Source organism: Sphaerodactylus townsendi, linkage group LG02 (assembly GCF_021028975.2).
Source record: "Sphaerodactylus townsendi isolate TG3544 linkage group LG02, MPM_Stown_v2.3, whole genome shotgun sequence".
NCBI lineage: Eukaryota > Metazoa > Chordata > Lepidosauria > Squamata > Sphaerodactylidae > Sphaerodactylus > Sphaerodactylus townsendi.
Window position 1 is genome coordinate 75,191,214 of NC_059426.1, and position 27,332 is coordinate 75,218,545.

Consider the following 27,332-nt stretch of genomic DNA (forward strand, 5'->3'; position numbering starts at 1 on the left):
GTAAAAATAATACAGAAAAGTTCTTATGTGGAAACTGCACCATTATATTCACTTTGTTATGACATAGTTTTATGGTAAGTAATTTAATGTGTACAAAACATAAGATATGACAACAATGAAAAATTGAAGAATTCAGATATCTACATTTATTTCAACATTCTTACAACACAAGATGAATGACACAAGTATTTAGACCACACTTAAGAGAAAACCTGAAACCTTAACTTTTGCTGCTTTTCTATTTAATGTATTTTGTATTGCAAAACTGATACTAATCAGTTGTAAGGAAGGCACATATGGGATATGAAACTCACCACTGTTTATGTAGAGTGACCAAGTACACCAGAGCACAGGGCCTCTGTGCTTTTAAAGATGGGAAAGAACAGTGAATTTCAACAACGGTAGCTTTGCTTACCCATGTAGCACAATGATGTGACAAATTGCATCAGCCCAATTTCCCTCTTTTGTATAAACATCAAAGGTACCAAAGCCTCCTACATTCTTTTCCCATATTACCTTTGTGTAAGCATACAGTTTGATATCAACAGTCCTATCTGGGATAATTGAATCAATGATTATTCAGCTGTGTTACCTTTGTAAATATGTGCACACTTCCCTGATTGATTGGTCAGAAATACAATCCATTCATTTTTTAAAGCACCTTGAATGTAGAATCCCCAAAAATGCCTATACTGGGAACCAGAATATTGATTCTGCTTATAAAAGGGAAGAAAATCCGTTGAGGTGAAGAATGCAGTGGCGTATCTGCCTAGGGACAAGTGGTACCCCTTGTCCCCGGGCGCCACTCTTCTGGTCATGTGGGGGGCAAAAAATCGGCCCCCCACGTGACCAGGAAGTCCTGCTGTCTTGTCGTTTTCATGTGCCTCGACCCCATCCGAGGCACACAAAAAACGACGAGGCAGCAGGACTTCCTGCTGCCTCCAAGCGCCCTCAACCCCACCGGGCAGGCCAGAAGAGACTGCAGTCCCGGCCTCAGAGGCCTTCTTTTATAAGCACTGAGGCCGGGGGTGGGGGTTGGGGAGTCCCACCCCTTCCTACTCCCCAAGCCCCACCCCCTGGCCTCAGTGCTTATAAAAGAAGGTCTCCGAGGCCAGGACTGCAGACTCTTCTGGCCTGCCTGGAGGGGAGGTCAGAAGAGACTGCAGGCTGCCAGCTGGGAACCCAGCCAGCAGGGGGAGTCTGGGGGGGAGATGGGCAACCTAGACCTTGCCCATGTTCAGGGTGACATGGGCGTGGTCGAGGGCAGTGGGGGTGGAGCCTGGGGGCATCAGGGGCGGAGCTAGGGTGGTGGTGGGCAGAGCCTGGGGGGCACCCTGGAGACAATTTGTCTCCGGGCGCCATTTCCCCCTGGTACGCTTCTGCTTTCTCACACACATAAATGACAGCTTTTGAAGCCTGAATGAGGGCATCCACTTTAAAGGCTCACTGGACTAAATAAGAGAAAACATTTACTATATAGATAAGGCCTTAAAAGTGATTTTTAGATCTGAATTAAACATCACTTTTATAGACACACAGAATCTTCCCATATCCAACAGCATGTCAGTGGAAAGGCAAGGAAAATGAGACAATAGATGCATAAGTTACTTTGAAGAGTTTTCTCCCTTTCTTTTAGTGAATTTCCCTTTCAGCATCTGTTATATCCAATTCTTCAAGCTGGGAGTTTGCAAATACTGGGAGATTTTTTTTGCAACTTTTCTGCAAATAAAGACTTCACAAGTACTGTGTACACATGCCTTTGAGTTTTATCTAAAGAATCTAGACTCCAAGTCTAATACATTTCTATCCAACTCCAGGGACATTAGCAAAATAAGGATGAAAATAAAATATAGATACACACCCATGAATGGAGGTAGAAATATCACATTGGCTTATGACCATTGCTTATGAGACATACAATTTTCATTGTAAATGCCAGATGTGTTGTGGGTGGTGGGATCTTCCCTGTCACTCATGTTAGATGTAAATGGAAATCCTGGTCAACCAAAATACTTTTGAACCTTTCAACAAATTCTCATTTTATTGAAAGTGCAAACATACCCATTTAATTCTGCCTCATTCTCACATATAGCTGTATTCCTACCATATACTTTCATCTTGTTGAGGAGTGTTGAAATATTCAAAATTACCTCGCCATATAAAACTATCTTTACATTCCGGTGAAGAGACAAGGTCCAACAGCAGCATCAAGAAGAGAACAAGGCCCACAAAGTTCATCTGGCATCTTCAAAGTCTGTAGCATTATTCTGCAAGGCACTGGCTCCAAATTTCTTCTCAACACTCTTCATGTCATTTCACTATACTTCTGTGGAGTTATCCATATCACTAAACAATAGAAAAACAGATTTCATAATTTCACCATTGCATCTTACAACACTTTAACAAACTCTTATAAGCAATAGAAAAGGAAGGAAATGTGGAACTGGTCAGAGCTTGGATGGGAGATTACTTGGAGTCCTTTGTAAGCCCCTCTGAGCATGTTAAGGAAAAACTGTATATTTAAAATCAGGATAGAATTCACTGAACACTTGATGTATGGTCATCACCTTGCAGAAGATAGCTTTTTTTACTGCTACCACCACTTATTGTTTACGTTGGTGCAAGATAAAGTCCAAATGTTTAAATCTAGTGGGAATTTGCATCCATATCTACTTGCCAGTTGGCCTCTCATTGATTCCTGTATCTAAACCATGGCAAGACTACAATGTTTTTGTGGGAAGGACCTGTGAGGGGTTTTTTGTTTGATTCACAAGTAAATGTTCTCTACCGCTGTAATTCTTGCTATCCAGTTGAGATGTTCCTACTGAATCCTTATGTGATTTAGCATTCTCATTATATAAATGAGTTTGCCACTGTACTTGTAAGCAAAAACATTTGATGTGTGGAGAGCTATAACTATAAACTGTATATTCAGAGCTATAGGTACCATAGGCATTGCCACATCTTCTTTCTGCCTTCAGTCTGTGTTACTTGCCAATATCCTTCAGCTAGTGGCAGGTCTGAATCTGTCTGGAGAGACTGAGTCCTCTGTGGGTTTTGATTATTAATGCTATGTTTGAGAAGGGTATAGTGCTGAACAATCTCACGGCTGCAGACTATTCAAAGTTCCCTCTCATAGGCCCTGTCCAAATTCTAAAGGCCAAAGTAAGATTTATTTTATGGGAGAGTCACAAGGGCTATGAGCTGCTTGAATGAAAGTGAGAGTAAAAATGTACAGATCTAATTGCTTCCAGGGATTGTGAGATCACCAGCCTAGTTATGAAAATGTGCTCTAGTGACTGAGTGCCTTTATTGTCTTTGCTTTTAGCCACAAGATGACATAATAATTACATGTCAAGAGAATGACCTACAGTTAAATTAAAATGCAAGAATCAGACTGGCAGATATTTATTTCCATCATCTATGCCCCATGTTTCTTCCCGATGGGACCCAAAGCACTTGCATCTTTCTTCTCTCCATTTTATCTTCACAACAATCCAGTGTGATAAATTAGGCTGAGAGTGTGGGACTGGTCAAAGGTCACTCAGCAAGAGTCTATGGCAGCATGGGTATTTGAACCTGGCTTTCCCAGATCCTAGTCCAATCACTTCAATACACTGGCTCTCAATATGGAATACTGGTGTCCCTCCCACCACTTCTGCACCCCAAGCCAAGGCATCTTATTCAGAGTAAGTCCCACTAGTTTCACTGATATTTATTTCAAGGTGTGCTTAGGATCATAATCATAACATTATTATGTGGAGTCTGCTTCTTTGAACAATGAGAAGGTCCAGGGGTAATAATTTCCCAGACCTGCAACCCCTGTGGTGAACTTTTTGTAAAGTGTCTACTTATGTTAGGAGAATTATACGTAAGACAAAAACTACCTACCATAGCTGTTTCTTTAGCTTCTCACATTTGTCTTTCAGAAGCTGATTTTTAACCCGTCTAGGGACATCAGGTACAAACCATGCTGCAATTAGTTTGATGCACAGAGCCACATGCTGTAAAAAGCCAACGGCTTGGTCAGATTTTGTTCTTCAAAAGAAACAGGTCATAATCACCATCTAGGCAGAGACCAACAGTAGCCAATATAATGTGCTGTTCTCGATTGCTTCACAGTAGCCATTTGGACATTTGTCATTTTCTTCACACTGAGCATACATTCCCTTTGGGTTTGGTTCTTGGTTATGTACAAATCTCTCCTTTGACAGTCACCCTGCCTTCAGATTAGAGAATTCCTGTGGTTTCTGAAAGTTCTAAAAGTGCAACTTTTCCTCTCCCTTCACAGGGAAAGTGAAGGAGGTCAGCCTATGTTTAGCTTTCTTTGGGTTTTCTCACTCCTCCTGGTCTTCCCCCAACACCCCCCCCCCAAAAAAAACACCACAGAACTTCCACTCACTCTTCGTGCTACCATTAGATTAGAATAGGATTAGAAGAGCTTTCTTTCTTTTCCTCTTTTCATGCTGTGAAATTAACATGGTCTAGCACCATGGTGGCGAACCTTTGGCACTCTAGATGTTATGGACTACAATTCCCATCAGCCCCTGTCAGCATGGCCAATTGGCCATGCTGGCAGGGGCTGATGGGAATTGTAGTCCATAACATCTGGAGTGCCAAAGGTTTGCCACCATCATTGGTAGACCAAAGATAGTAGGGGAAAAGTGGTGGAAGGCAACAACTCCAAATGGAGGTTGCACAAAAACAACAAGGAAGCAGGTTGCCAAAATGGTGGCTTGGCTTGGCAAAGAACACTTCACAGAGGGATAACTCCTGTGTAATAAAAAAAAAACCTCTGCGAAAAACCCACTATGAAGCAAACAGCTGCGATTTAAATAGTGCATGAATAAATGGCCAGGGGCTTTTTTGGATGCTCACCTGTTTCATCAGTACATAATGAAATTCAACAATGTTGATCCAAATCAAGCTCTCACTACATTCAGTATAGACTTTTCCACTGGAGGTCTGGGAACCTTCTAAACCCACCACTGTGCCAACAATGTGATGTCGCAACAATAATTCAATGTGGATTTCCTATTTCTGGAAACCAAGACTGCTACTCGCTTGCTGGCTGACAAGAAGGTAGACCCAGATAATAGACTAAAGGCATGATTCCATTTTTGGAGCTGAGCAGGTCTGGCCTGGCCAGTACTGGAAAGGAAGAATAGCTGGAAAACCATCCAAATGCGCATTCAGATATCTGTTAAATGCAAGGGCGGAGCGAGCGGGAACTGCGCCTGGATCATGCCTGCATTCAATGCCCCTGCCACACCTCTGCCTGCCCCCATGCCCCGAAATGCCCCTGCCACACCCCCACACTGGCACGCGCCTGGTCCATCGCATCGCATCGCACCCCACCCCACCCTACCCCCTTGTGCTACACCACTGGTTAAATGTTACATATAATACATGAACAGCTCCATGTAAGGGAATTTCAGACAACCTGGTTTCTCTAACAATTAACCTGGGCCCAACCTTCATCCCAGAAGCATAGTGGGGGAAAATGATGCCTGGGGGAAAATGGTGCCCCCATGCCCCATGGTACCTATGTCCCCCTGTGCCCAACACCCTGTAGTAGCTACGCCCCCTGTGCCCCCGGCTCCCAATGGTAGCTATGTCCCCCGTACCACATTTAGTTGAGCTGGTGGCCTGGTGGGGCTAGGGCTGGCCAAGAGGGGAAGAGGAAGGGGTGTGGGGGCGATTTTGCACCCCCCCCCATGGATGCTATCCCCTCCTTCCCTGGGGCAACTCAGACTAGCTCTCCATGGGGCTAGTCTTGCACCCCCCATGGATACCATCGCCCCCCACGGCACACCCCTACTCCCCCGTGCTGACCCAAGAGCCAAACCAGCACAAGGGAGGAGGGGTGTGAGGGACGCTTTTGCAGCCCCGCACATGACAGGATGGCATACACCTGGGAACATGTGACCCCACGCCCCTGCTTCAGCCCAATTTACTAGTGCAGTGCAAGTTCCCATATCCTACAGATAGACACAGTCTGGCTGCTACTAAAGAAAACTTCTTTTGTTATGGAGCTCTTGAAAGGAGTGGTAAATATGTGTTTCTTCTGTTATATGCAAAGCATCAGTTAAACATGTATGAAGCCCAGGACAATTTAATAAAGCTGCACCTAGGCCCCTTTTGCACATGCAGAATAATGCACTTTCAATCCACTTTCACAGTTGTTTGCAAGTGGATTTTGCTACTTCACACAGTAAAATCCAGCTGCAAAGTGGATTGAAAATGTATTATTCTGCATGTGCGGAAGGGGCTCTAGAAGGTGCACCTAGAAGATTATTTTAGTGTGTTTGTCATTATTTCATGCTTATTGATATTATGTTTTTTGATGGTTGTTGCTAATGTGATGATTATTGGTCATATTATTTGCAGCTGTTGTTCACCGCCCTGAGCCCTTCGGGGGAGGGCGGTATACAAATCTAATCAATCAATCAATCAATCAATCCATAATCCGTTAGGAATATCATAGCTGCAGTTTACCAATTCACAGTGGAGACAACTGAGATCTTAATACACCTACAGCAACACAGTTAAGCAGATCTCAGTGATCCCACTCTCCCAAACCAACCTGCTGGGATTCTGCCAGAGGCTGCCTCCCATAGCATTCTATCTAGAACACTTACTTCAAACAAGATAAGGAAGGCAAGGCGTGCTGCAAAAACATGCCAGAACTCGTCAGTGTAACTGTAGTCATCACTGTTCCGGTAATCTCTGTATCTGCAGGAAGGAGCATAGCAGAACATAAATTTTGCAGTGTTCTGTCTCAGCAAACTTTTTATTTTCATACATTTTTTCCAGAACCAACAGAGATGGAAGAGATCAACCATACTCTTCACTCCTATTCTGTTTAAAAATAGACTTACTATCCAGCTATTTATTTTTTTAAATTTGATTCTATTTATAGCCCGCCCTATCCTTGCACGGCTATGAAACTTGTAATTGGAGCAGAAATGAGATATTGCAGACATTACTTGGTGCAAACTTTTTTTAGCCATTTTGTATCCTGAAAATACATGATACGAATAGTATTTTAGATAAACTACATGAAAATATCTGCTATTCACCAGTATCAAATTATACAAAGCCATCAAGATGAAAGAAGTTCTATGCTTTTCAGCACTCAAGGCTAAGGCACCAACTTCACAAAAAGATGAGGCTGTTTTCTACCAGCTAGTCATCATCCTAACACATATGAAGTGTAATTGGGATGGAATGAAAGTCATCTCTAGCCCAGCATTATGCTGGTTTTCCATTCATTGGGCTGCTCATATACATCTCATGTAAGGAAAGCAGGAGACACACCATTATGGTGCTATGCTGGTAAAGTGAAAGAAAATGAGGCTTATATATGTATTCTGCTTAATGGATTAGGCTGTGAGGCTTCCAAGGTAAAGCTCAAAATATGGAAAGAAAAACACACAGTTGCCAGTACCTGCAGTGTGTTATTTTATTCCCCATGGAGTCTTTAAGATCTGACAGTTCATTGTGATTCTTGAGGTCCTGGACGTAGAATACCGAAAGGCTGCGGTTTACATAACCTGTCAAACAGCTAATCAACAGGCAAAAAACAACAACAAAGTAATGAATTGGGGTGCAATTGTGTCCTAGATAAGTTATGCAGATTCCAAGACCCTGGCAAGGCTTAGAAAAGTTTCCAGTACTGATTTGTTTTCCAAACTGATTTGTTTTCATTTTACATATTTTACTTGTGTATATTTTCTCAAAGCAAATGAATTAGATTTGACACTGTTGATGTGTTGTTATATATATATATAAATCCCCTAAACCATATTTTTTCATCAATAAGATGATTCTCCTAAAAAATAAACCTGGCTTAAAGAACTTTGGGAAACCAGCTTTATCACCATATTACTCAACAGTTCATGTTACAGACTGAACTTGGGCCAGGGATGGAAAAGTCACTTCAGTGTCATCCATATCCATCCAGGTGAACTTTTGCTCATATTTTTGCCTGGTAACAACCTGATGGGCATTTTACCTCCCTATCTCATGGAGAACATCCATCCACTCCTTTGACCACCTTTGACTTGCCCTTGCTTTAGCTGATATCATTCATTTTTGTGCAGTGGAGGTTACATGGCAAAGCAGGGCAGGGCACTTAAACAACCAAGGAGAAGAGACAGACTAAAGCAGAAAAGGGGCACTGGGGAAGAAGAACTACCTTTAACCCACACCTGGCCACAAAGGTGGCAGGATGCAAATCTGAGCCTGTTTAAGGGCATAAGCAAGGTATTGTAAATCATTCTGTGTCCATGGCACACGTCTGCAAGGCAAAGGTTTCTTTCTCTGATTCAAGGCTGTTTTACATGTTTCTCAGAACTTATCTAAGAACTTGTGCTGGAGAAATACACTAGGCATGTTGTTGCCAGTGGAATGGTACTAGGCTAACTTTTAAAACATTCTCCCCACCTTGCCATATTTTGCCGACTTTAAATAGTACTAAATTCTTCCTTTCAAAATCTTCCCATCACCCTCCAGTATGTGGGACCTATTTTATAGATGGTCCCTAACCCAGAGGTGTTATTTTTCTGGCAGTGGGGGAGCAGTTGCAGCTCTAAGAATATCACAGCAATGACTGTCACATTCTGCATCTTCAGTGCTGCTAGGCAGCTCATGCATGGCACTCACTCTATGCCAGAGTAGTTCTTCTGTGCACATGGGCCATGTGTGTATTTATACACTTGCATAGGGATGAAGTCTGAGGTGATGGAAATCACCAGGCCATTAGCAATGACAGCCAGAATTCCAATCGCTTCCAGGACCTGCAACCAGATACCTGCAAAGGGAGAGAAAGTGACATATTCCCTTGGTCAGCTTGATGCTGAGAGCATCCCCTGCTGCCCCCAGCTTCCAGAACTGGCTGAAGAATGTGGTTATTGGTTCCCTGATCAAGGCAATTATAAACAGGAATGGGAACAACCAGTTCCAACTCTTTCTTTCATTCTCCCACCAGTTTCTAATCAAGTTCTTATATCAGAAGAATGCCAAATTCAGACCTGGAGAGGGTCCCTGAGGTCAGTGGCTTCAGGCAAGAAGATCTGGAGCCTGGAGTGCAGCAAGCATAATACATTGTCCTGTTGACCAAGCAAAGGCAGGAAGGCAGGCTCCAAGTTTCTATTATAGGTTTAGCCATTTTAAGCCAGGCTTAGACTTCATTTGCCAGCCAGTTACAACATACGTGGCAAATTATTTCTGAGGCTTGAGCATATGCACTTAAGGCTAATTCTCCAGACTAGGTCCAAGTGTTAGATGCTAATGATTCCTTTGCTGCTTGGCTCTTTCCCTTGCTGATGCTGAATCCTGCAGAGGTCATTTAAACCATTTCTCCGGGTTTTATCTTACAGAGGGGGCTCTGTGCATGGCACATGGACTCAGTAAAGGTCTTTGAAATCTTGTGTCCCTCACAATATCTGGTCATAAGAATACAGCTATGTAGCAGAGTATCAGAAAGTGCAATTCTCAAGGCTGTCCCCTAGTGTATATAAGACTGGTTGGTACCTGTACTATTGCCCCTTCCTTAAATACATTTTTCACTCAGCTCAGCCAAGATCAGTGGCTACTTTGTACATGAATCCAGCATCATCACACTAAAAATCCCAGGGGTGACATCCTGAATGGTCTGAATAGGGTGTTTTTCTTCCTAATCATCACCTTACCAATATCTTTGGCTTTCCTGGGCACCATGCGCCTCTGAAGTGTCATCATCTTGATAGCATCATACCGAATTTCAATGAGGTTGTTGATAAAGGCCAGCAATGGGGCAAGGGGGAAGGCCGCCACAAAAATGGTGGTGAAGCTGTATTGGATCACTGAGGATTTAGAACACAGGACACTGAAGAGAAATACTAAATGGCAGAAAGCATTCTAAAAAGTATTACCTTTCCTGCCCCTTCAGAAATGCACCATAGCCCAATAGCCTGCATACCATAACTGCTAGAAGCCTAAAGACAACTCCTATCATGTTTTATGTAATCCCATGACTGGAACATTTCTAGTTTAAGAATTCTAGTTCAAGGTGGTTTTCTACCATCTGCAACAGGCACGGAAACTGGCTCTGAATCTCTCCCGTTCTGACCTGGCCACAGTAATCCATGTAACGGTCACCTCCAGATTGGGCTATTGTAACTCACTCTACACTGGCCTTCCTTTGTCTGTGATTTGGAAACTTAAGCTTGTTCAACATGCGGCAGCCAGAGTCCTCGCGGAAGTGTTTTGAGTAGAGACCGGATTACACTTGTCCTGTATCAGCTTCACTGGCTGCCAGTTGAGTACTGGATCATTTACAAAGTGTTGGTGTTAACCTTTAAGGCTGTGAGCAGTCTTGGACCAGTATACCTGCAGGACCACCTCTCCCCATATTGCCCCGCGAGGTCCCTCCATTTGTCGGAGGGAAACCTGCTGGAAGTCCCTGGCCCAAAGGCTATCCAGTCCTGTACAGGTTTTTGCACCTCCTCACATCAAGTAAAAGTAGAATAAAATTATGCAAAAAAAATTGAAACCGTGTATTCTAAAAGGGTTGTTTAAAGTGTATATTCCTTATTTGAAATACTAACAAGGGTCAACCCTGCTTAGCTGCCAAGATCTGATGAGATCTGGCTGTCCTGGGTAGGGTTGCCAGGAACCCCTTGGCCACTGACTAGTAGGGCATGGGGTGGAGGTCCTACACATGAAATGAGGTCCAGACCTCAATGTCATTGGCACAGTGATATCACTTCCTGAAGTGATGTCATCATGTTGCTGATAAGACTCTAGACAGCCAGCTGGGGAGAGAAGCCCAAAGCGGGAGGGGTCTAGCAACCCTAATCCTGGGTTATCCAGGTCAGGGCTATGATAGTAATAGGGAAACATAAATGTTAAAATATTCAGAAAATACAAAATTAATAGTGATTAGCTGTAACTAACAACAATAAAATGGACCACTGTGGAAGGCAAGCCTGATCTTGTCAGATCTCAGAAACTAAGCAGGATTGACCTTGGCAACTACTTGAAGAGGAGAGCTCCAAGGGATACCAGGGTTGTGATGGGGAGGCAGACAATGGCAAACCACCTCTGAACATCTCTTTCCTTGAAAACCCCAGCAGGGGTCACCACAAGTCAGTCACTTGGCAGAAAAAACAATGCCTATAGAACTGATCACTGATTAGACATTCTTTCCATTTATTAAATATTTAATCCTCGTAGTCAAATTTAACATTCAAGGCAGCCTTAACTTTCATGGCAGCCTACAAGATACAGTAGCATATCTAGGGGGGCAGGAGGGGTCTTGAGCTTCTCGGGGGCGCATTTTGGAGTTGCGTCCTCCAAAACTGTGTCCCGGTCAGGGAATCTCCATTCTGGATGCAGTTGAAGGCCGCGGAGCAGGGATCACCCCACCCCCCTCTCAATGTGGAGGTTGGGTATGCTACATCTGATCTCCATGTGGAAACAGGAGCAGAAAGGCCCCATTTGAGCCCAGCTAAGGCCTGGTTTGGACCCAATTCTAAGCTGCAACCTGTAGCTTAGAGATACATCCAAGTCTGGTCTCAGCTGAGCAACCTGGAGTTTAGAGCTAGATCCAAGCCTGGCCTCAGCTGAGCTCAATATATCGAATATTGGGTGCAATGTCAAATACAGGAACAACAGAAAACGTGTTGCACTACCAGCTACTCAATTGAGCTCAGACTGAAGCTGGACGCTCTCAATCCCTCTAGTTTGACACTGTTCATTCTGCCCCCAAGCTCCACTTGACTGGAGATGGAGCTTTGGGGGTGGACCAGCAGAGCCAACAGTATAAAGGCTCCAGAGCATCCAGCTTCTGTCCAAGCATGGCTGGGGCCAGACTTGAACAGGCTCCACTGCTATCCCCTCCATGTGAAGGTTGGGCATGGGGCCAGCCACACACTCAACTTCCATGTGGAGAACGAGATGGGGCAAGTTAGCTCACCCCCATTTGCAATCTCCAAGTGGAGACTGTGAATGGGGTGAGTACTCACTCACCTCCAAGAGGGGCACATATGAAGCAGAGAGCCGTTTTAGATAGATACAACCTTGGTTAAAGCATATCAAATTACTAAAAAACTTTAGTAAAATAATCATAGCCCAAAAGGGTATTAAAATAATAAAACAGCAGTGAAAATAACAATAATGCATTAGCAGCAGAGAGAGTTTTAAAAATAGGCATTATCATAAATAAATTATTTTTAAAAACCAACATAACAAAAACAGCATTAAAACATAAGGATCATCAAGCAGAGGAAGCTTGCCAGACCAAAACAAAACAAAACAACTTAAGGTGCATGCCACCAAACATTAATTTATTTGGTGCCACAAATGCCACAAAGCCAATTGTTGGTATTTGCAAGCGTCTGTCACAATTCAGACATGAAGGGGTTAACTGTGTGCATGCTAATTAGCTACTGAGGTCAGAGTTTTATGGCCAGTTCATTGATTAAGCTATTGGTCAGCTACCCCTAGCATTGACTATGTGAGACTAGTCACATAGACAGAAGGTACAAAGTAATGTTTCTTTATTTGAACCACGCGAGGTAAAACCTATTGCCTTGCTAGGTAGAGCTATGTAGTCAAGTTCTTGATATTCATCACCCACCATAGCCATACCCCGACTTCACTTAACTCATCTCCAAGTACTCATTGAACAAACTGAAGAGGTTGACTTCATTCAGCTGGTAGTTCCACAACCAGTCCTCCTTGCATTTGTCCTGGGCAAGCTCTGCTGTGTGAATTTTGCTGTGGTTTTTGGACTTGGCACAAAGTTTTCTACACTGATACTTTATCCAGCTGCAGGAGAAAATTAAACAAGACAGGAAAAGCGTCAAAGTATTGGACCCATGGGGTGCCAAAGATGTCCACGAATAGCTATGTGTAAGCTGGTAACAATGGCCAAAGTCCACTGTGGTATTTTCTTAACACAAGGAATGTTCTGTTTTCTGACGAAAACCTTGAATATTCCTGGTCGGAACATTGCTAAGAATCAACTGAAAAGGTGCCACTTCAGTTTTTGAATGTCCATGCTTCGGAAAACAGAACTATTCATTTTAGGCCTGGCTCCACTTCATGGGAGTGTTCTGGGACCTGCTGGACTTGTGAATCCAGCACCTATATGTAGGGAGTATCAAGAAATTTTCTCCCCTAGAAGATGACATTGATGCCATCTCTGTGGGTCTTCAAAAAGTCTTTTCTATTATAAAAAAAAATATTTGAATGACTGATGGATTGATGAGCTGGTGCTGGTTATTATACTCTAAGGTCAATTCCGCACAGCATAATTATACCAGGTTTTATTTGGTATTTAAAAATCCGGGACTATTTCTCCCTTTACATGGGTGTCCATTTCTGTGGAAGGAGTCGAGTTAAGACTGGGAGGAAATTCTCCAATTTCTTTTGCACGAGCCCGGCTTTTATTTGTTTTTACTACATGGATGCAGCACGCATGCTCGAACTTCCCTGGTGTGCTGCATTCTAATTGGCTCTTCCCCCCTCCTCCCAAAGGATTGATGGATCCACAGCAACCACAGGAAAACCAAACAGGATACACACACACTTTTTCTCTAGCTTTGGAAAGGAGCCGGTGCAGTGAGCAACACGGCACGTTGTGCTATACTAAGTAAAAACTTTTGACCAATACTGGGTAGAGCTCTATGTCCCATCCACATTTAAAGGTGTGCAGGAAACCACAGCACAAGACATTCCCATACATCCCCTTGATATACCAAATAACATTTGACTTGCTTTTGGACTGTCATGGAATGAGAGCATCCTGCCAGGCAGGTGCTTCCCCACCCCTTCACTTCCCTCCCAGGATCCCATTGGGAACGTGAACTAGGAGCAGCAGGTCTGGGCTGGCTGTGGCTCAGCTAGTGAGCAGCACTGGTGAAAGCAGGGGCGTAATGCCCGTTGGGCAAAGTGGGCAGTTGACCAGGGCACCCCCTTGTGACAGGCGCCAAAAATGCAGGGTTTGTTTGTTGGGGGGGGGGGTTGGTATTTTAGTGGGTTTTCCATTTTTGGCCTGCAGTGGGCGCAGTTTTTTGGCTAGCGGCACCAAACTTTCAGGGTGTTGTTTTGGAAGACTGTCCTGATGCTATCACCCAGGTTTGGTGAGGTTTGATTCAGGGGGTCCAAAGTTATGGGCTCCCAAAGGGGGTGCCCCATCCCCCATTGTTTCCAATGGGAGCTAATAGAAGATGGGGGCTACACCTTTGAGGGTTCATAACTTTGGACCCCCTGAACCAAACTTCACCAAACCTGGGTGGTATCATTAGGAGAGTCTCTTAAAGATACCCTGAAAGTTTGGTGCTGCTAGCTTAATAATTGCACCCCTGACAGCAGGCACCCCCCAAATTTCCCCAGATTTTCCTTTTAAATTCCCCCTCCCCTTGGCATGGATTTAAAGGGAGAATCTGAGGTCCCCTGTTTAAACATTGAAAGTGATGCTGTTTCAGGGTGGGGGAGAATCAACCCCCAAATAGCATCACTTTCAATGTTGTTTAAACTGGGAACCCCAGATTCTCTCTTTAAGGTAGATTTAAAAGGAGAATCTGGGCTCCCTAGTTTAAACACCATTGAAAATGGTGCTGTTTGGGGGTGGATTCCAACTAGGGAACCAGATTCTCTTTTTAAATCCACCTTAAAGGGAGAATCTGGGGTTCCCAGTTTAAACAACATTGAAAGTGATGCCGTTTCCCCCAATTGGAGGAACTGGATACAACACCATAAAATGTTTTCATAGCAGTAATGAAACATTTTGAAAGCATTTTGAAAATGTTTTCAAAAAAATTATTTCTGCTGTGTGGCATGGCCTATTGTTGTGTTCAGATTTGTGAGTTGGGGGATGTTCTATAATGTGATAGTGACTTTGAAATGACCTGGTGTAAAAAATCATTGCTTGGTCACGGTGGGGGAGGGCAGTTGCCCATGGGGGGCCACCAAACATGAGTTTGCCTAGATACGCCACTGGGCGTAGCTACAAGGGGGCCGGGGAGTATGCATTGCACCAGGCACGCACCTGGGGGGGGGGGGCATCAAACTCAGGTTTTGCCCAGGGCTGCAGTGTGCCTAGTTACGCCACTGGATGAGAGCGATCTGGAATGGGGCGAACACTCATGCTTTCCTGCATAGGCTCACTTGCCTGGCTCCTGGAAGAGCTGTCAAAAGGGCAGAAAACTTGCTTGGGGAACGTTTTGGGAAGGATGGGTTGCAACTCAGCAGAAATGTAACTGACATGATGTAAGGCAGGGAGATCATGCAGGGTGGGAAAAATAAATCAGTTTTGCTCCCGTGGCCTTCGCACAGAAGAGATTCAATGCAGGATTTTTGGGAAAGATCAACATTTTACCAGTTTTTGAAAAACCCAGGATGAGGGAAATATCGCAGGACAAACCAGATTTAGGATTGGAAACCATGCAAAGTTCTTGGCCAAACCAGGATATTTTTCTTGCTCAACTGAGAATATTTGGACCATGTGGAAATGGCCTAAGATATTTTTAATTGGATTCTAGTTGTTTTAAATTTGGTTTTATTATAGGTTTTTAGTTTCTTCTTTGTAATCCAGCTTGAGGTAGAAAAGTACCATAACATTGAATAGATACATATATGAATTGTGCAGTGACAGCTGAAATTCATGTAACCCGGTAGTCTAAAAGAGAGTGCATCACATAGTCCCTATATGAATCTCTTCATCAAAAATCACCTACACAGATAGAGTCCACAGACACTCTTGTATGCTCTGAAAGTGTTCATGTGAAGACTATCATATATATGAACTGGCTCATAGAGTCACAAAGAGTGGAAATGAACAGAAGGTAGTCAGAGGGTAACCCCCTACCCCAAGTCTCATATTCTTTCATACATCAACTCCTCAACAGATTGTACCCCATAAAAATGCACAGCAGCACATGACACAGTGAGAGCAAAAGCAAAACACACAATAGGAAAGTGCCCTTAACTAAAAGGTTCAGCCCCATGCTGCAAACAAAGAAAATCTCCAAGTAATTGCTCAATCTGATCTGAAAGAAAATAACATTCATCCTGCCCTAAATTCAGCTGGTTCTCTCCCAAGGACAATGTACAATTCACAAAATATTTCCAGGCAAAGAAAATGTGATTGGGGCATACACACAGTACCCACTCAATTCCTTTTTTATTTTATTTTTTTGAATTGTGGAAGTCTGCAACATCCGAAGTAAGGAGGGACCTGGTTCCAATCGCATGCATTATGCTTACTTACGGTAACAAGTACTCCTCAAGGTGGTTCAGGGTTTGCTTTAATGTCATAATTATAGCCATCTGGATAAAGAGATCTAAAAGGCAACCACTAGGATGGCACTAGAAAGCAAGAGAAAAATAGACAGTTTGTATCTAAAGGCTGCTCCCAAAACCATTTACTGCTATTCATGTTCTTAAAAAAAAGTTAAAAGAATAGAACCTGAATGAGTTTCTTCTTGATCATGGTGCTAAAAATACAGAACACCCTCCCACAGAATACTGGTTTAACCCCTTCTATCACTGTCTTCAGCCAGCTGGAGAAGACTTTTTTTTCTTTTGTCTGGTATTCCCTCAATTATCTTTCCTTCCTCCCTTATATTTTCATCTGCTATTTTGTGTTTTATGTATGAATTTTAGCTCTGTTTTCTAATTGGTTTTAAGGTGTATTGGTTTTAAGGTGTAATTTAATTATTAGTTACCTTGATGGCCATAATGGAGTAGGAAGGTAGACCATAAACCTTGTAGTAAATAAAATAAATAAATGTCCAGAAAATGCTGCACATCTATAATATGCAATTGGCAAAGCTCCAGGAAGTTTCCACCACTTGTGAATATAAGATTCAGATTGGCTTGTTACAATCAAATGCGTCTTGGATAGAAGCAGAGCCAGTGTGGCAAAAAAAACTTACTTCTTCCAGTCTCCACTTGCCAGCAACACGTACATAGTTTCCAGGACGGCCGTTAATCCTAACAAGGAATTATAAATAATGTTCTTATTATCATTGATCTTTTGCCTTAGGAACAGACATTGGCACACAGTTCAGAAGGTTAAACAGGAACCCAGTTTCACCTTAAAGACTAACAACATTTATTCCCACATCAGATTTCGTGATTCAGGGCTCACTTCATCAGATTCAGGTTTGGAAGGTGATTGTCCGATGCACAATAGGGCGGTATACAAATCAAATAATACAATACAATACAATGATTATGAAGAGGTGGAAGGATTACAAAGCAGATCCCCAAATAGGGAAAACTAAGGCAGTTGCCTGTTTGACCAGAAGCAAGATAAAAGGATAAGCAGAGAGTGAGAAAAACCATCAACCTCACATTCTCTGAACACAGCAGCCCCAGTTTTGACAAAGACATATTATGGCAAGTAACTCTGCAGGTTTAATCCATTACATCCCAAAAGCAATAGCAATTCTCTTTCACTAATGATCATTTATAAATGCAAAATATTATCTAAAATTTGCAAAGTGCTTTACAGTGTGTAGATTTGTTCGAACAACAACCACAAGAGGAAAGCCATCACTCTGTCAGTTTTATAGATGTGAATTTGAAGCAGAGGAAAAATAGAAGGAACTAATTATCCGGAAAACTTGGGCTGACCACTCTAAAAAGTGGGCCACAATGTCACTTGCTTCTTTACCTCCCAAGGAAGAAAGCAACGTAAATTAGAGAAGAGAAATGGTTGACGAACTGGAGGGTGAAAATTTTGACTGTGAAGCTGTTCTCACATTCAGAGGATGTCCTTGGCTTCTCTGGAAACAAGAACACAGATGCACAAGTTAGTGGCAGTACTTGGCAAGACCATTTTTATTCTTATATGCCTCCAAGCAATTGTGCTCCAATGCCATTATGATTTGATCTGAGATCATGCACATAGGCAACTCCCCCCCACCTTATACTTTATTTGTCCCTGTTACTCAGTCCCAAAACATGTCAAGCAGATGCACTTACGTACATAATATGAAATTTTTCTCACCCAGATCACAGAGGTACACAGCTACACGTCTGTTCACCTGCAAGAGAAAACAAAAGCGCACCATGAAAAGTAACGGTAAGACTCTGAACACTTTCACACATGCAGAATAATGCACTTTCAATCCACTTTCACAATTGTTTGCAAGTGGATTTTGCTATTTCACACAGTAGAATTCAGCTGCAAAGTGATTGCAAGTGGATTGAAAGTGCATTATTCTGCATGTGCGAAAGTGCCTTGAGAGATGTAATTTACCCCACTGTGCATCACTTTATACCTTGCTCATAGTGACGATGGACAAGTAATGCAGCACAGCCCCTGATACTACTGCCAGTGTAGTGGCTCGCTCTCGAAAGAAATCAGAACGGGACTGAGCTAATAAGACTGTCACCACGACCCGAAAGACAACGATTGCTAGGGCAATTCCAATCAGCAAGCAGATCTATAAAGCAAAAAAGTTTGAGTAATACTGGGGGGAAATGCAGAAATCCAGAGAAACAATGGGACATCTTACTTACAGATTTTTGGGACATTTCTGTGACACAAACATATTTTAATTGTGTATGACTGTAACTGACAACAACACCCCTCCAACCCTGACAACTGTAGACTGATAAAAATTCTAAGAATGGTTAGAAATCTGCAACCCTCCTAACAAAACTACAGGTTCCAAGGATTTCCAAGGGGAAACAAAAGGACTATTAAACCATTTCAGTCTGTATTGTTCATATGTTCATTTAACAGAATGGCAACTTTCATGTATGCTCTATTCCAGGTTGTGATCATGTTTGGCATGACAATATTTGCACAGATGGAAACAATTAGCTATGGTTCCAAAATGAATTTTTGAGGATTTCAGCAGAGAGTAATGCTGTTAATTGTCCCCCTTCAATGGGACAGCTGGACCTTATTTACCCATTCATTTTCTGGTTAATTGGCTCATTCTGGAGGTATCTATCAAAATCTTAACACCACATCTTATGGAAGACAAGGAAAGAGCAAATATGATGTTCTATTGATTCTGCTTCCTTGCAAATGTCTTTTCTAACCTCAAGGAAGTTTAAATGTGTACCAGAAGGAAAGAAGGGGGAGGGACTAAATCACATACCATAAGTGAAAATAAGATGAGCACAATTGTAGTGCGCACATAAGAGTGTTGGTACATTCGGATCTCACGGTCTGGATTACTAATGAGCTCCATGGTCACATCATCCTGAACACAAAGAGTTGAAACACTTGTCATACTGATAGATCCTCATGGACCAACTAATGGATCAATAAGTTCCCCCAACAAAATGCTAACGCTAATTGGAATTTAACCTGGAAGTGAAAATATACAAACAATATTGTTTTCAGCACCTATTGCTGCCAGCTTGGTTCCCCTCCCAAAATACAAAAACAGAACTGAGACAAACGCAAACAAGTCCACCTTGATAGTCTAACTGGAGTTGATATCTCTCTAACCAGAACAGACACAGACAAAGGATTCCTGAAGCCTCTACCAACATCTTCAAGCAGCATCATGACTAGTATAGGGCAAAATCAACAGCATGATCTCCCCCACAGATGCCAGCATGAGCACACTGGCAGCAGCATGCCTACAAATATCTGTGTAACAACAATTTTTCCAATTAGACCAATGGCATAGTGGTTAAAGAAAAATACACAACAAAAGAGTTATTCTTACCTTCTCTTCATCCCACCAATATAGGTTCCACTCACTAATCACATTAGCTCTGTGTCTCTTCCATAGTTCCAAGTAGACAGTGGCTGTAATATAAAGACCTAACATAATACAAAGTCCTGTATGTGCAGAAGAAACCAAAACATATTCCTGTTCAACCACTCTTTTAGAGATCCTCCAGCCAACTACTCTAAATATGTCAGTCCATTGTATAACATGGATGAAGAAGAGGGAAAGGGGTTTGAACAAGATATGCCATTCAGATGTAATAACTGATTTCCTTGCACATGGTTGGTCATTCTAATGAGAAGGAGATCCGAATATATTTTAAGGCCCTAATAGAGAACAGGGGTTCTTTAATCACAGGAAATTTGAAGAAGTGTAATTAGAAAATGCACACACAATTACAAGTGTAATTAGAAAATCCATGGAGGTGTTGCACAGCATCCACCAGCACTTTGTATTCTACAGTGATGCCTCTCTACCCGCTCTCATACATGATTTACTCTTGGTTACAAATACATAGTTGGCTATATCAAAGTTGAAGTTTGCATGCAGTACAGTGGCACTCAGTCCAGGTTCCAGCATAAGTAATGTTAAGTTTTTCATGGCCATCTATCAGGTGCCAAAGATACAATCAAACATGCAATCCTAGAGCTATACTGATTCAACACAGGTATAATGTAGTAACAGCATAAAGGAGCAGTCGTGACTTACCACAGCCGCCACTGCTGGTGGGGAAGGGACAGCCTCCTGGTGTGGCTGCCTCCTTCCCGGCCTTACCCTGCCTGCTTTACCCTGCCTACTGCGCAAGCGCGGCAGGCAGCAGGGCAGGGGATACTGACGCCAGGATTCCCCTGATGTCAACAAGGGAGGCAGAGCCGGGCGGCCTATAAAAGGCCAGACCAGGCCCGGCCTTCCCCCCCCCACCACTTCTCGGAGCTGGACACGTTTCCCACCCACCTCTCCCTAGTTTTTAAATTTTTGTTAATGCATGCTTTGTTTTGTCATAGCTGTCCGCATGTTGTGCATGGGGGATTGATCTTTAGCTTGGAGACAGCAGGGAGATACCCGCTATGATGGAACCTCCTTAAGAGGTTTGGGGTAGAACAAGCCAAAAGGGGGACATGCCCAGACACGGGCTTCTATGGCTTGTGCCCCTGGCAGCAAGGAGTCTTCAGGAAGTGACAACCGCCCATCTGGAATCTCAGAAGCTGCTCCAACCTGTGGTAATTTTCCTCAGCAGGTGGGGTGGAGGAAAATTTAGGTAACTGGGAGACAGCACTTGGGCTGCTCAGCATACAGATCAGACCCCCATGCTGTGCCTTATGCTTCATTTACCTTGAACCAATAATTTTAATAAAAGGCTATGGCCAACCTTTTCTACCCCACTAAAATGATGTTGTTGTGGTTGTGTAATTTAGTTATAATATTCAGGAGGGTTATTAGCTACTTCACTCAAACAGCAAATGAACGAGCAGCTGCATTCATCTGTTGTAAACTACTAAGCAGTCTTCAAACACAGTTCATCAATGATGTAAATCTAATAACTATAAGCCATACAAATCTTTATCATGTAGCCACTCAATTTCTTATCAAGAATCTTCAGACATAATCTCACGTCTTTTCCAATCCCATCCTTACAAATAAATACCAATTTCAGTCTTTCATAAACATGCATTTTGCTCTGAAGTTGATGTAGAGATCTACAGTTCTTTTTAAACCAATTCAACTTTCAAGTTTCCCTATCAGATTCCCTAGATTTTACAAGGGGAAGAGACAGAAATTCACTGGGCAGAAGTGAGGGGCTGTCTCATCAAATCTAGAACAGACTATAAATCAACCCATGCCAAAACTTACCCCAAAGAGCCATGAATATTGCAAAGACTACTGTCCCTTCATTGTCAAACAAATGGGTGAACTAATTGAGAAGGAAAGAAGAAAAAACACAACTCAGGTGAACAGTTTTACAGCTGTGGTGTGGGGAGTTCTAAAAGCAAAAGGGAGGTCATAGATAATGACATGTGTGATTGACTGCACAGCAAAATAGAAGATTAAAAGTGCAAGTCAATCAGTGGAACTCAGTGCTATCATAATGGGATGGGGAACAACTTCCTAGGAATGGGAAAGTGTCCTGATTGGGTGAGCTGACCTGGGCTCTGATTGGTGGAGCAACCAGCTGACTCAGAGAGGAAGGGGGCATCTCTCTGAGAGGAAAAGTTTTGGAGCTTTTGGATTTGGATTCCTGGGAGTTAACATCAACTCCCTTAACTGTATGTGTTAAACATCTACTCTGAGGGGATTTCAGTCAGGGAGTGGAATTGACTTGAAATATATCAATTGCCAGCGTGTGTTGACATGGACAATACATTGACAGGAAAACTGGGAGTTTTATTTAGTGGTCAGGACTGAAGGTGGAATAGTAGTGAGACTTTCCACAGATGACCACAAATAAAAGGGAAGGACATATGTATTCTGGGTGTAGAAGTATTCCTAAACCAGGTAGAATGGGAATTATACACACAGGTGGATTCCCAATCTCTATATATAAAAAGCTAACCATCCGTTTGTTGGTGACTCCCTAACGCCGAAACGGCTGAATGGATCGCCCCCAAATTTTCACATGACGTCCCTCCCTGTTACGGGCAGGTAATCAGACCTTCAAATCGCCAAAAGTCCATACCTGAGCCAGGTAAAACGTCTTTTTCCTGGAGCACCAGGCCATGAAGCTGGCTGTGTTTAACTGTCACCCTTAGAATGTTCGTGCAGCCTGTCTGTCTGTGGCCTGAGGGATTGGTATGAGGGCTTAGAATGTTCATGCAGATGGGCAGAGATGAGCAGTGAAGACAGTAAATAGGTAATACTGGTAGGTAATACAAGTGGAAGTGAAACACATACACACTTTGCCATGTGAGATGTCAGGTGGGGTTCCCCCCACACACACATGCAGGTAACTTTCACTCTCTGTGCCTCACCCACTACTACCACACAACACACATACACATCCAGCTCATCCTCACACACCTCACTCTGCCCTCCCTCATATCCAACCACCACTTACCCACTTCCTCACCCATATTTGCCACAGTTCTCTTTTATTACAAGCAAGCTAGAGTTTGCCTTTTTCTTCTAAGAAAAACTGCGGGGTGGGGGCGTACCGACACTACTGCCATTGCTTCTTTTGCACATGGCCCTTTAAAAATCCAGGGAGCTGGCCTCGATCTGAGCGCCTCACCACCCTGCCTCTGCTCCCTGACTGGGATAGCCTCCTTGCCCCAGTTCTGCCTTACCCAAGCCAGGACTGTGCGTGTCAACCAGCCTCATGGGCAGTGGGATTCGCACTCTGGACAGTTCCATTGTGGAATGGAAAGTGTTACCTTATACTAAAAACCAAAACAGCACCATATAATAATGTGACTTGAAAAGGGAAAGAGGGATTCCATTTGACCACCCCAAAAGAAGAAGAAGAAGAAGAGGAAGAGGAAGAGGAAGAGGAAGAGGAAGAGGAAGAGGAAGAGGAAGAGGAAGAGGAGTAGTAGTTTGGATTTATATCCCCCCTTTCTCTCCTGTAGGAGACTCAAAGGGGCTTACAACCTCCTTGCCCTTCACCCCTCACAACAAACACTCTGAGAGGTGGGTGGGGCTGAGAGAGCTCCGAAAATCTGTGACTATCCCAAGGTCATACAGCTGGTGTGTGTGGGAATGCACAGGCTAATCTGAATTCCCCAGATAAGCCTCCACAACTCAAGCTGCAGAGCTGGGAATCAAACCCAGTTCCTCCAGATCAGAGTGCACCTGCTCTTAGCCACTATGCCACTGCTGCTCCCAAAAGGCTATGCTGGGGATCATTGGACCTGCATGGACATCTGTGTGGGTTGCGGACTGTGATGAGAAGGACAATTGCCACAGCAACGCGTGGCCGGGCCCCGCTAGTCTGGCATATTAGTGTTCTGCTATAGTTACCTCAGGAGAGAGATTAATTTGAACTGGATAGATAACAGTGTCCAAGTTGTATGTGTACTATGTGAAAGGATATCATCCTGTTAGAGCCAAAAGTCACTGTTAATCCATTGGTCAGTTTTTTCTTTTTCATTTTTTAAAAATATTTTTGCATTTTTTATATAACTACCAAACTACAAGACAGTGAACCAGCCATTCAACAAAGAATTAAATAGAGAAAAATAAAAAATAGAATGTTACCCTCAGTCTCCTTTCCATCATATTTTCTAAACCTCTAACTTTTTCATCTTAATATACTATATTTTAAAAGTTTTTTTTAATTTTTGCTGATGAATTTCTTTGTTTCTTGTATATTAGAGATCTTCTGTTGAGTTCTGTTAAAGGTAAAAACCAATCCTTTTGGTAGCCACCATCTAAAGGGAGTATTTTTCTTCTTCAGTGCCTCTGTGAGGAACCTGTATTTTTTTTTCTTCATCAGTATCTCCCTTGGCAACTCCTTCATGATTATCAAGTCCTTCCCCAGATATTGCATTCTCTTTTTTAAAAAATGCATGCAATGTATTTCTTTTTTTGTTGATCTTAATGTCAAATACATCATGCAGTCTTGGAGTACCTTTTTCTTTTGTGCAGAAAGTGATTTCAATCAATATTTTTAATCCACCTTTGCTTGCATTTCTGGAAAAGGAATAGACATATATTTTGCTAGCTCTGGTACAAAGTACTTATGAACATCTTTTCCAACTAACTCTGGCAGAGCATGAATTCTCAGTGCAAATTTGTTCTGTCTTAACTCCAGACCAATTCATTTTCAGCCTGGTTCCTTCTGGTTAACTTCCAATTTCGTTTCTATGGTTTTAAAGTCATCTGAGACTTTTAGCCAGACCTTTAAACACTTTCTTCAATTCTGCTATATCTTGCACACATCTGTCAACTTTATCAGTCTTATTTTTCATTTTTGATATTTAATTCTGCACAGACATGGGCATAGATTTAATTCTCTGCATTTGGTCTGATAGGGCTGATATAGTTGGGTCTGGAATGGCCCTCATTTTGCAGTTTGAATAAGACATTTTTCCTCTAGGGTTCCTTTAGGGTTCCTCTTGGGTTTCCCCACTAGATGTCTTCATCACTCAGTCTTTTAAAAGCTATATCAAGATCAAGTTCTATTATTTTGGGTGAATTATAAATCCTTTTTTCTAGGAGGGCTTCTTAAGCTTTTATTTGTTTAGATTGTGGAAGAACATTACAACATTACAGCACCAACAGATCTCTAGACAAAGTCTCTCATTCCAGCATGGTGAAATTTATGTTGCAGTTCATAAATGAGGCACATAGCTCAGTTGTACTTATCTGTTTGTATGAAGAAGAAGAAGAAGAAGAAGAAGAAGAAGAAGAAGAAGAAGAAGAAGAAGAAGAAGAAGAAGAAGAAGAAGAAGAAGAAGAAGAAGAAGAAGAAGAAGAAGAAGAAGAAGAAGAAGAAGAAGAAGAAGAAGAAGAAGAAGAAGAAGAAGAAGAAGAAGAAGAAGAAGAAGAAGAAGAAGAAGAAGAGTTGGATTTATAGCCCCTCTTTTTTCCTGTAAGGAGACTCAAAGGGGCTTACAAACTCCTTTCCCTTCCCCCCTCACAACAAGCACCCTGTGAAGTAGGTTGGGCTGAGAGAGCTCAGAAGAACTGTGACTAGCCCAAGTTCACCCAGGTGGCAGGGGTTGGAGTGCACAGGCTAATCTGAATTCCCCAGATAAGCCTCCACAGCTCAAGCAGCAGAGTGGGGAACCAAACCCGGTTCCTCCAGATTAGAGTATACCTGCTCTTAAGCACTATGCCGCCCACTGCTGCTCCTACGCCAGATTCTTGCTGGGTGAAATATATAGTATTATGCAAAATTCCCTTTTTTACTTCTTGTCTTCTTCAGAAAATAAAAAAGCATCTCCTACAGCTCAAAGTAGTTTCAACTGCTTCTTTTCCCATTCTTGAGATGGTAGTAGGCAAGTTTTGATGAGCAAGAGGGATGCGGTTGCTGGCTTTCAACCAGTGCCCATCACCCCTCCATTCCCATCTCTCTAGAGCACAGCACCTTTCTCTTGTAGCTCCATTTAATCCATGGAGCTATATTTGCTTGTAAGGAGCACCAGAGTGAAAAATGTTGAATTTAGCAATGTCTAATGTGCAAAGGAACTGAGAAGAAGGCCCAGCATAGGGCAGGCAAGTGGTCAGCTTGTTTCAACTTTATCAGATCAATTACTGACTGAGACAGACATTTTTGATACAGTGGCTAAAATTTGGGAGGAGTTAGAAAAATGTTTGGGAAAGAAATCTTGAACAACAATGATGTTTCTCCAGTATCATTTACTTGTGAAATGTTTGCTGGAAGGGGGTGATTTAAATCAGCATATTAAATGAGATGAAGCCGCCAACTGATCAGCTAAAGTTAGCCAGAAAGGTCTTAGAAGACGATGACTTAATTTTATAATTGTTGATTTAATTGCCAAAAAGTTATGAGAACTTTGTAACTGTGATAAAGAGTAAAGAAAGCTAAACTTTGGCACAAGTTATTCATGAACGGAGAGACTTGTGTGATTTTGCAGGCTATTGTGGACTCTGGGTGTGGGAGCTGTCTGATCAACCCAGGGGTTGCTACTGGACTGGAGTTGCAGCTCTTGAATTTAAGACACCCAATTCTTTTTGAGCAGATGGATGGGCAGGAGATGGTTGGGGCCCCTGCATCGCAAGAGACGGAACCTGTCCTAAAAAGACAAAAAGCAGAATATGGAGATTCCCTGTACTCGCAATGGATATGTCTTTGCAGCATTTTCTTAAATGGATAACAATTCATTTTAATTTCTACAATATAATCATAACCAGAAATGAATATTTGGTTTCCCTCTGGGTGGATGTGCTGGAGTCACAAGAATACAATGGCAGAATTGTATCTAGTAGACCACTCTTACCTTGGCATAAGTGCAAGTTTCTGACAGTGGCCAAAATGGGCACTTCTGGTCACAGAGTGGACACATGAAAGTAGAGTTGGCTGCACAGATCTCTTGGCTAGAACAGGAAGGACAGCAAGATGTTATGTGAATCCTGAAGAATCCCTCACTCCATTATCAGTCCCATTCAAGCAACTCAACCCAGTCCCACACAAAAAAGGCAAGGTGGAACTAGCAGAAGGGCCATCCTATGATACTCAGTCATAAGCAGATGCTGGCATATATCCAGTCATCCTATTTCAAAGATTAAAAGGAACTTCAGTCTTTGAAAGAGAGGGCAATGGATCCTGTAATTCCCCTCTCCCATTGCAAACCTCTCACTTTGTCTCCCTTGTGCTGTTCCTGAAGGTTTGCTGACCGCCTCCCCAATCCCCCCACAAAACCTCTAATGAAGTCTGACAATTATAATAACTGGTGCCACATTTATGGATATTGCGCCAAGTCATTCATATAGCAATATCATTTGGCCCAGTATCCAAGAATCACTTAGACCTTTGTTGCATTAGACCTTTGTTGGTGGAAAAGAGGGTCAGAAGCCTTCAAGTCTACTGTGCTACTATTGCCAGTTCTGGTATGGACTGCAATCAGCTGTTGGTTTGGTAAAACAAACCTGTCACAACTTCACAAGCAGAATCCTGCAATAATTTGCATCTAGGAACATTAAAAGGGTTCCATGCAGAGACATATGAAAAAAACA

The 27,332-nt window shown here is 42.6% G+C and overlaps 1 protein-coding gene across 1 annotated transcript in view; it reads right to left on the reverse strand.

Annotated features, from left to right (window-relative positions):
* Nucleotides 1–1,274: 1,274 nt before the first annotated feature.
* The window catches only part of ANO9 (anoctamin 9), a 51,554-nt gene continuing 25,496 nt past the window's right edge, over nucleotides 1,275–27,332 (reverse strand). Inside the window, exons 9-24 of the mRNA XM_048483399.1 lie at nucleotides 26,597–26,693; nucleotides 21,549–21,609; nucleotides 19,692–19,774; nucleotides 19,113–19,217; nucleotides 18,282–18,446; nucleotides 18,008–18,044; nucleotides 17,672–17,783; nucleotides 16,929–16,986; nucleotides 16,262–16,359; nucleotides 12,653–12,816; nucleotides 9,696–9,848; nucleotides 8,668–8,815; nucleotides 7,451–7,567; nucleotides 6,642–6,735; nucleotides 3,892–4,004; nucleotides 1,275–2,346 (exon numbers count right to left, since the gene is read on the reverse strand). Of these exons, the coding sequence (XP_048339356.1) occupies nucleotides 2,319–2,346; nucleotides 3,892–4,004; nucleotides 6,642–6,735; nucleotides 7,451–7,567; nucleotides 8,668–8,815; nucleotides 9,696–9,848; nucleotides 12,653–12,816; nucleotides 16,262–16,359; nucleotides 16,929–16,986; nucleotides 17,672–17,783; nucleotides 18,008–18,044; nucleotides 18,282–18,446; nucleotides 19,113–19,217; nucleotides 19,692–19,774; nucleotides 21,549–21,609; nucleotides 26,597–26,693 (1,633 nt within the window). The 3' untranslated portion in view covers nucleotides 1,275–2,318. The remainder of the gene's footprint in view (nucleotides 2,347–3,891; nucleotides 4,005–6,641; nucleotides 6,736–7,450; nucleotides 7,568–8,667; nucleotides 8,816–9,695; nucleotides 9,849–12,652; nucleotides 12,817–16,261; nucleotides 16,360–16,928; nucleotides 16,987–17,671; nucleotides 17,784–18,007; nucleotides 18,045–18,281; nucleotides 18,447–19,112; nucleotides 19,218–19,691; nucleotides 19,775–21,548; nucleotides 21,610–26,596; nucleotides 26,694–27,332) is intronic.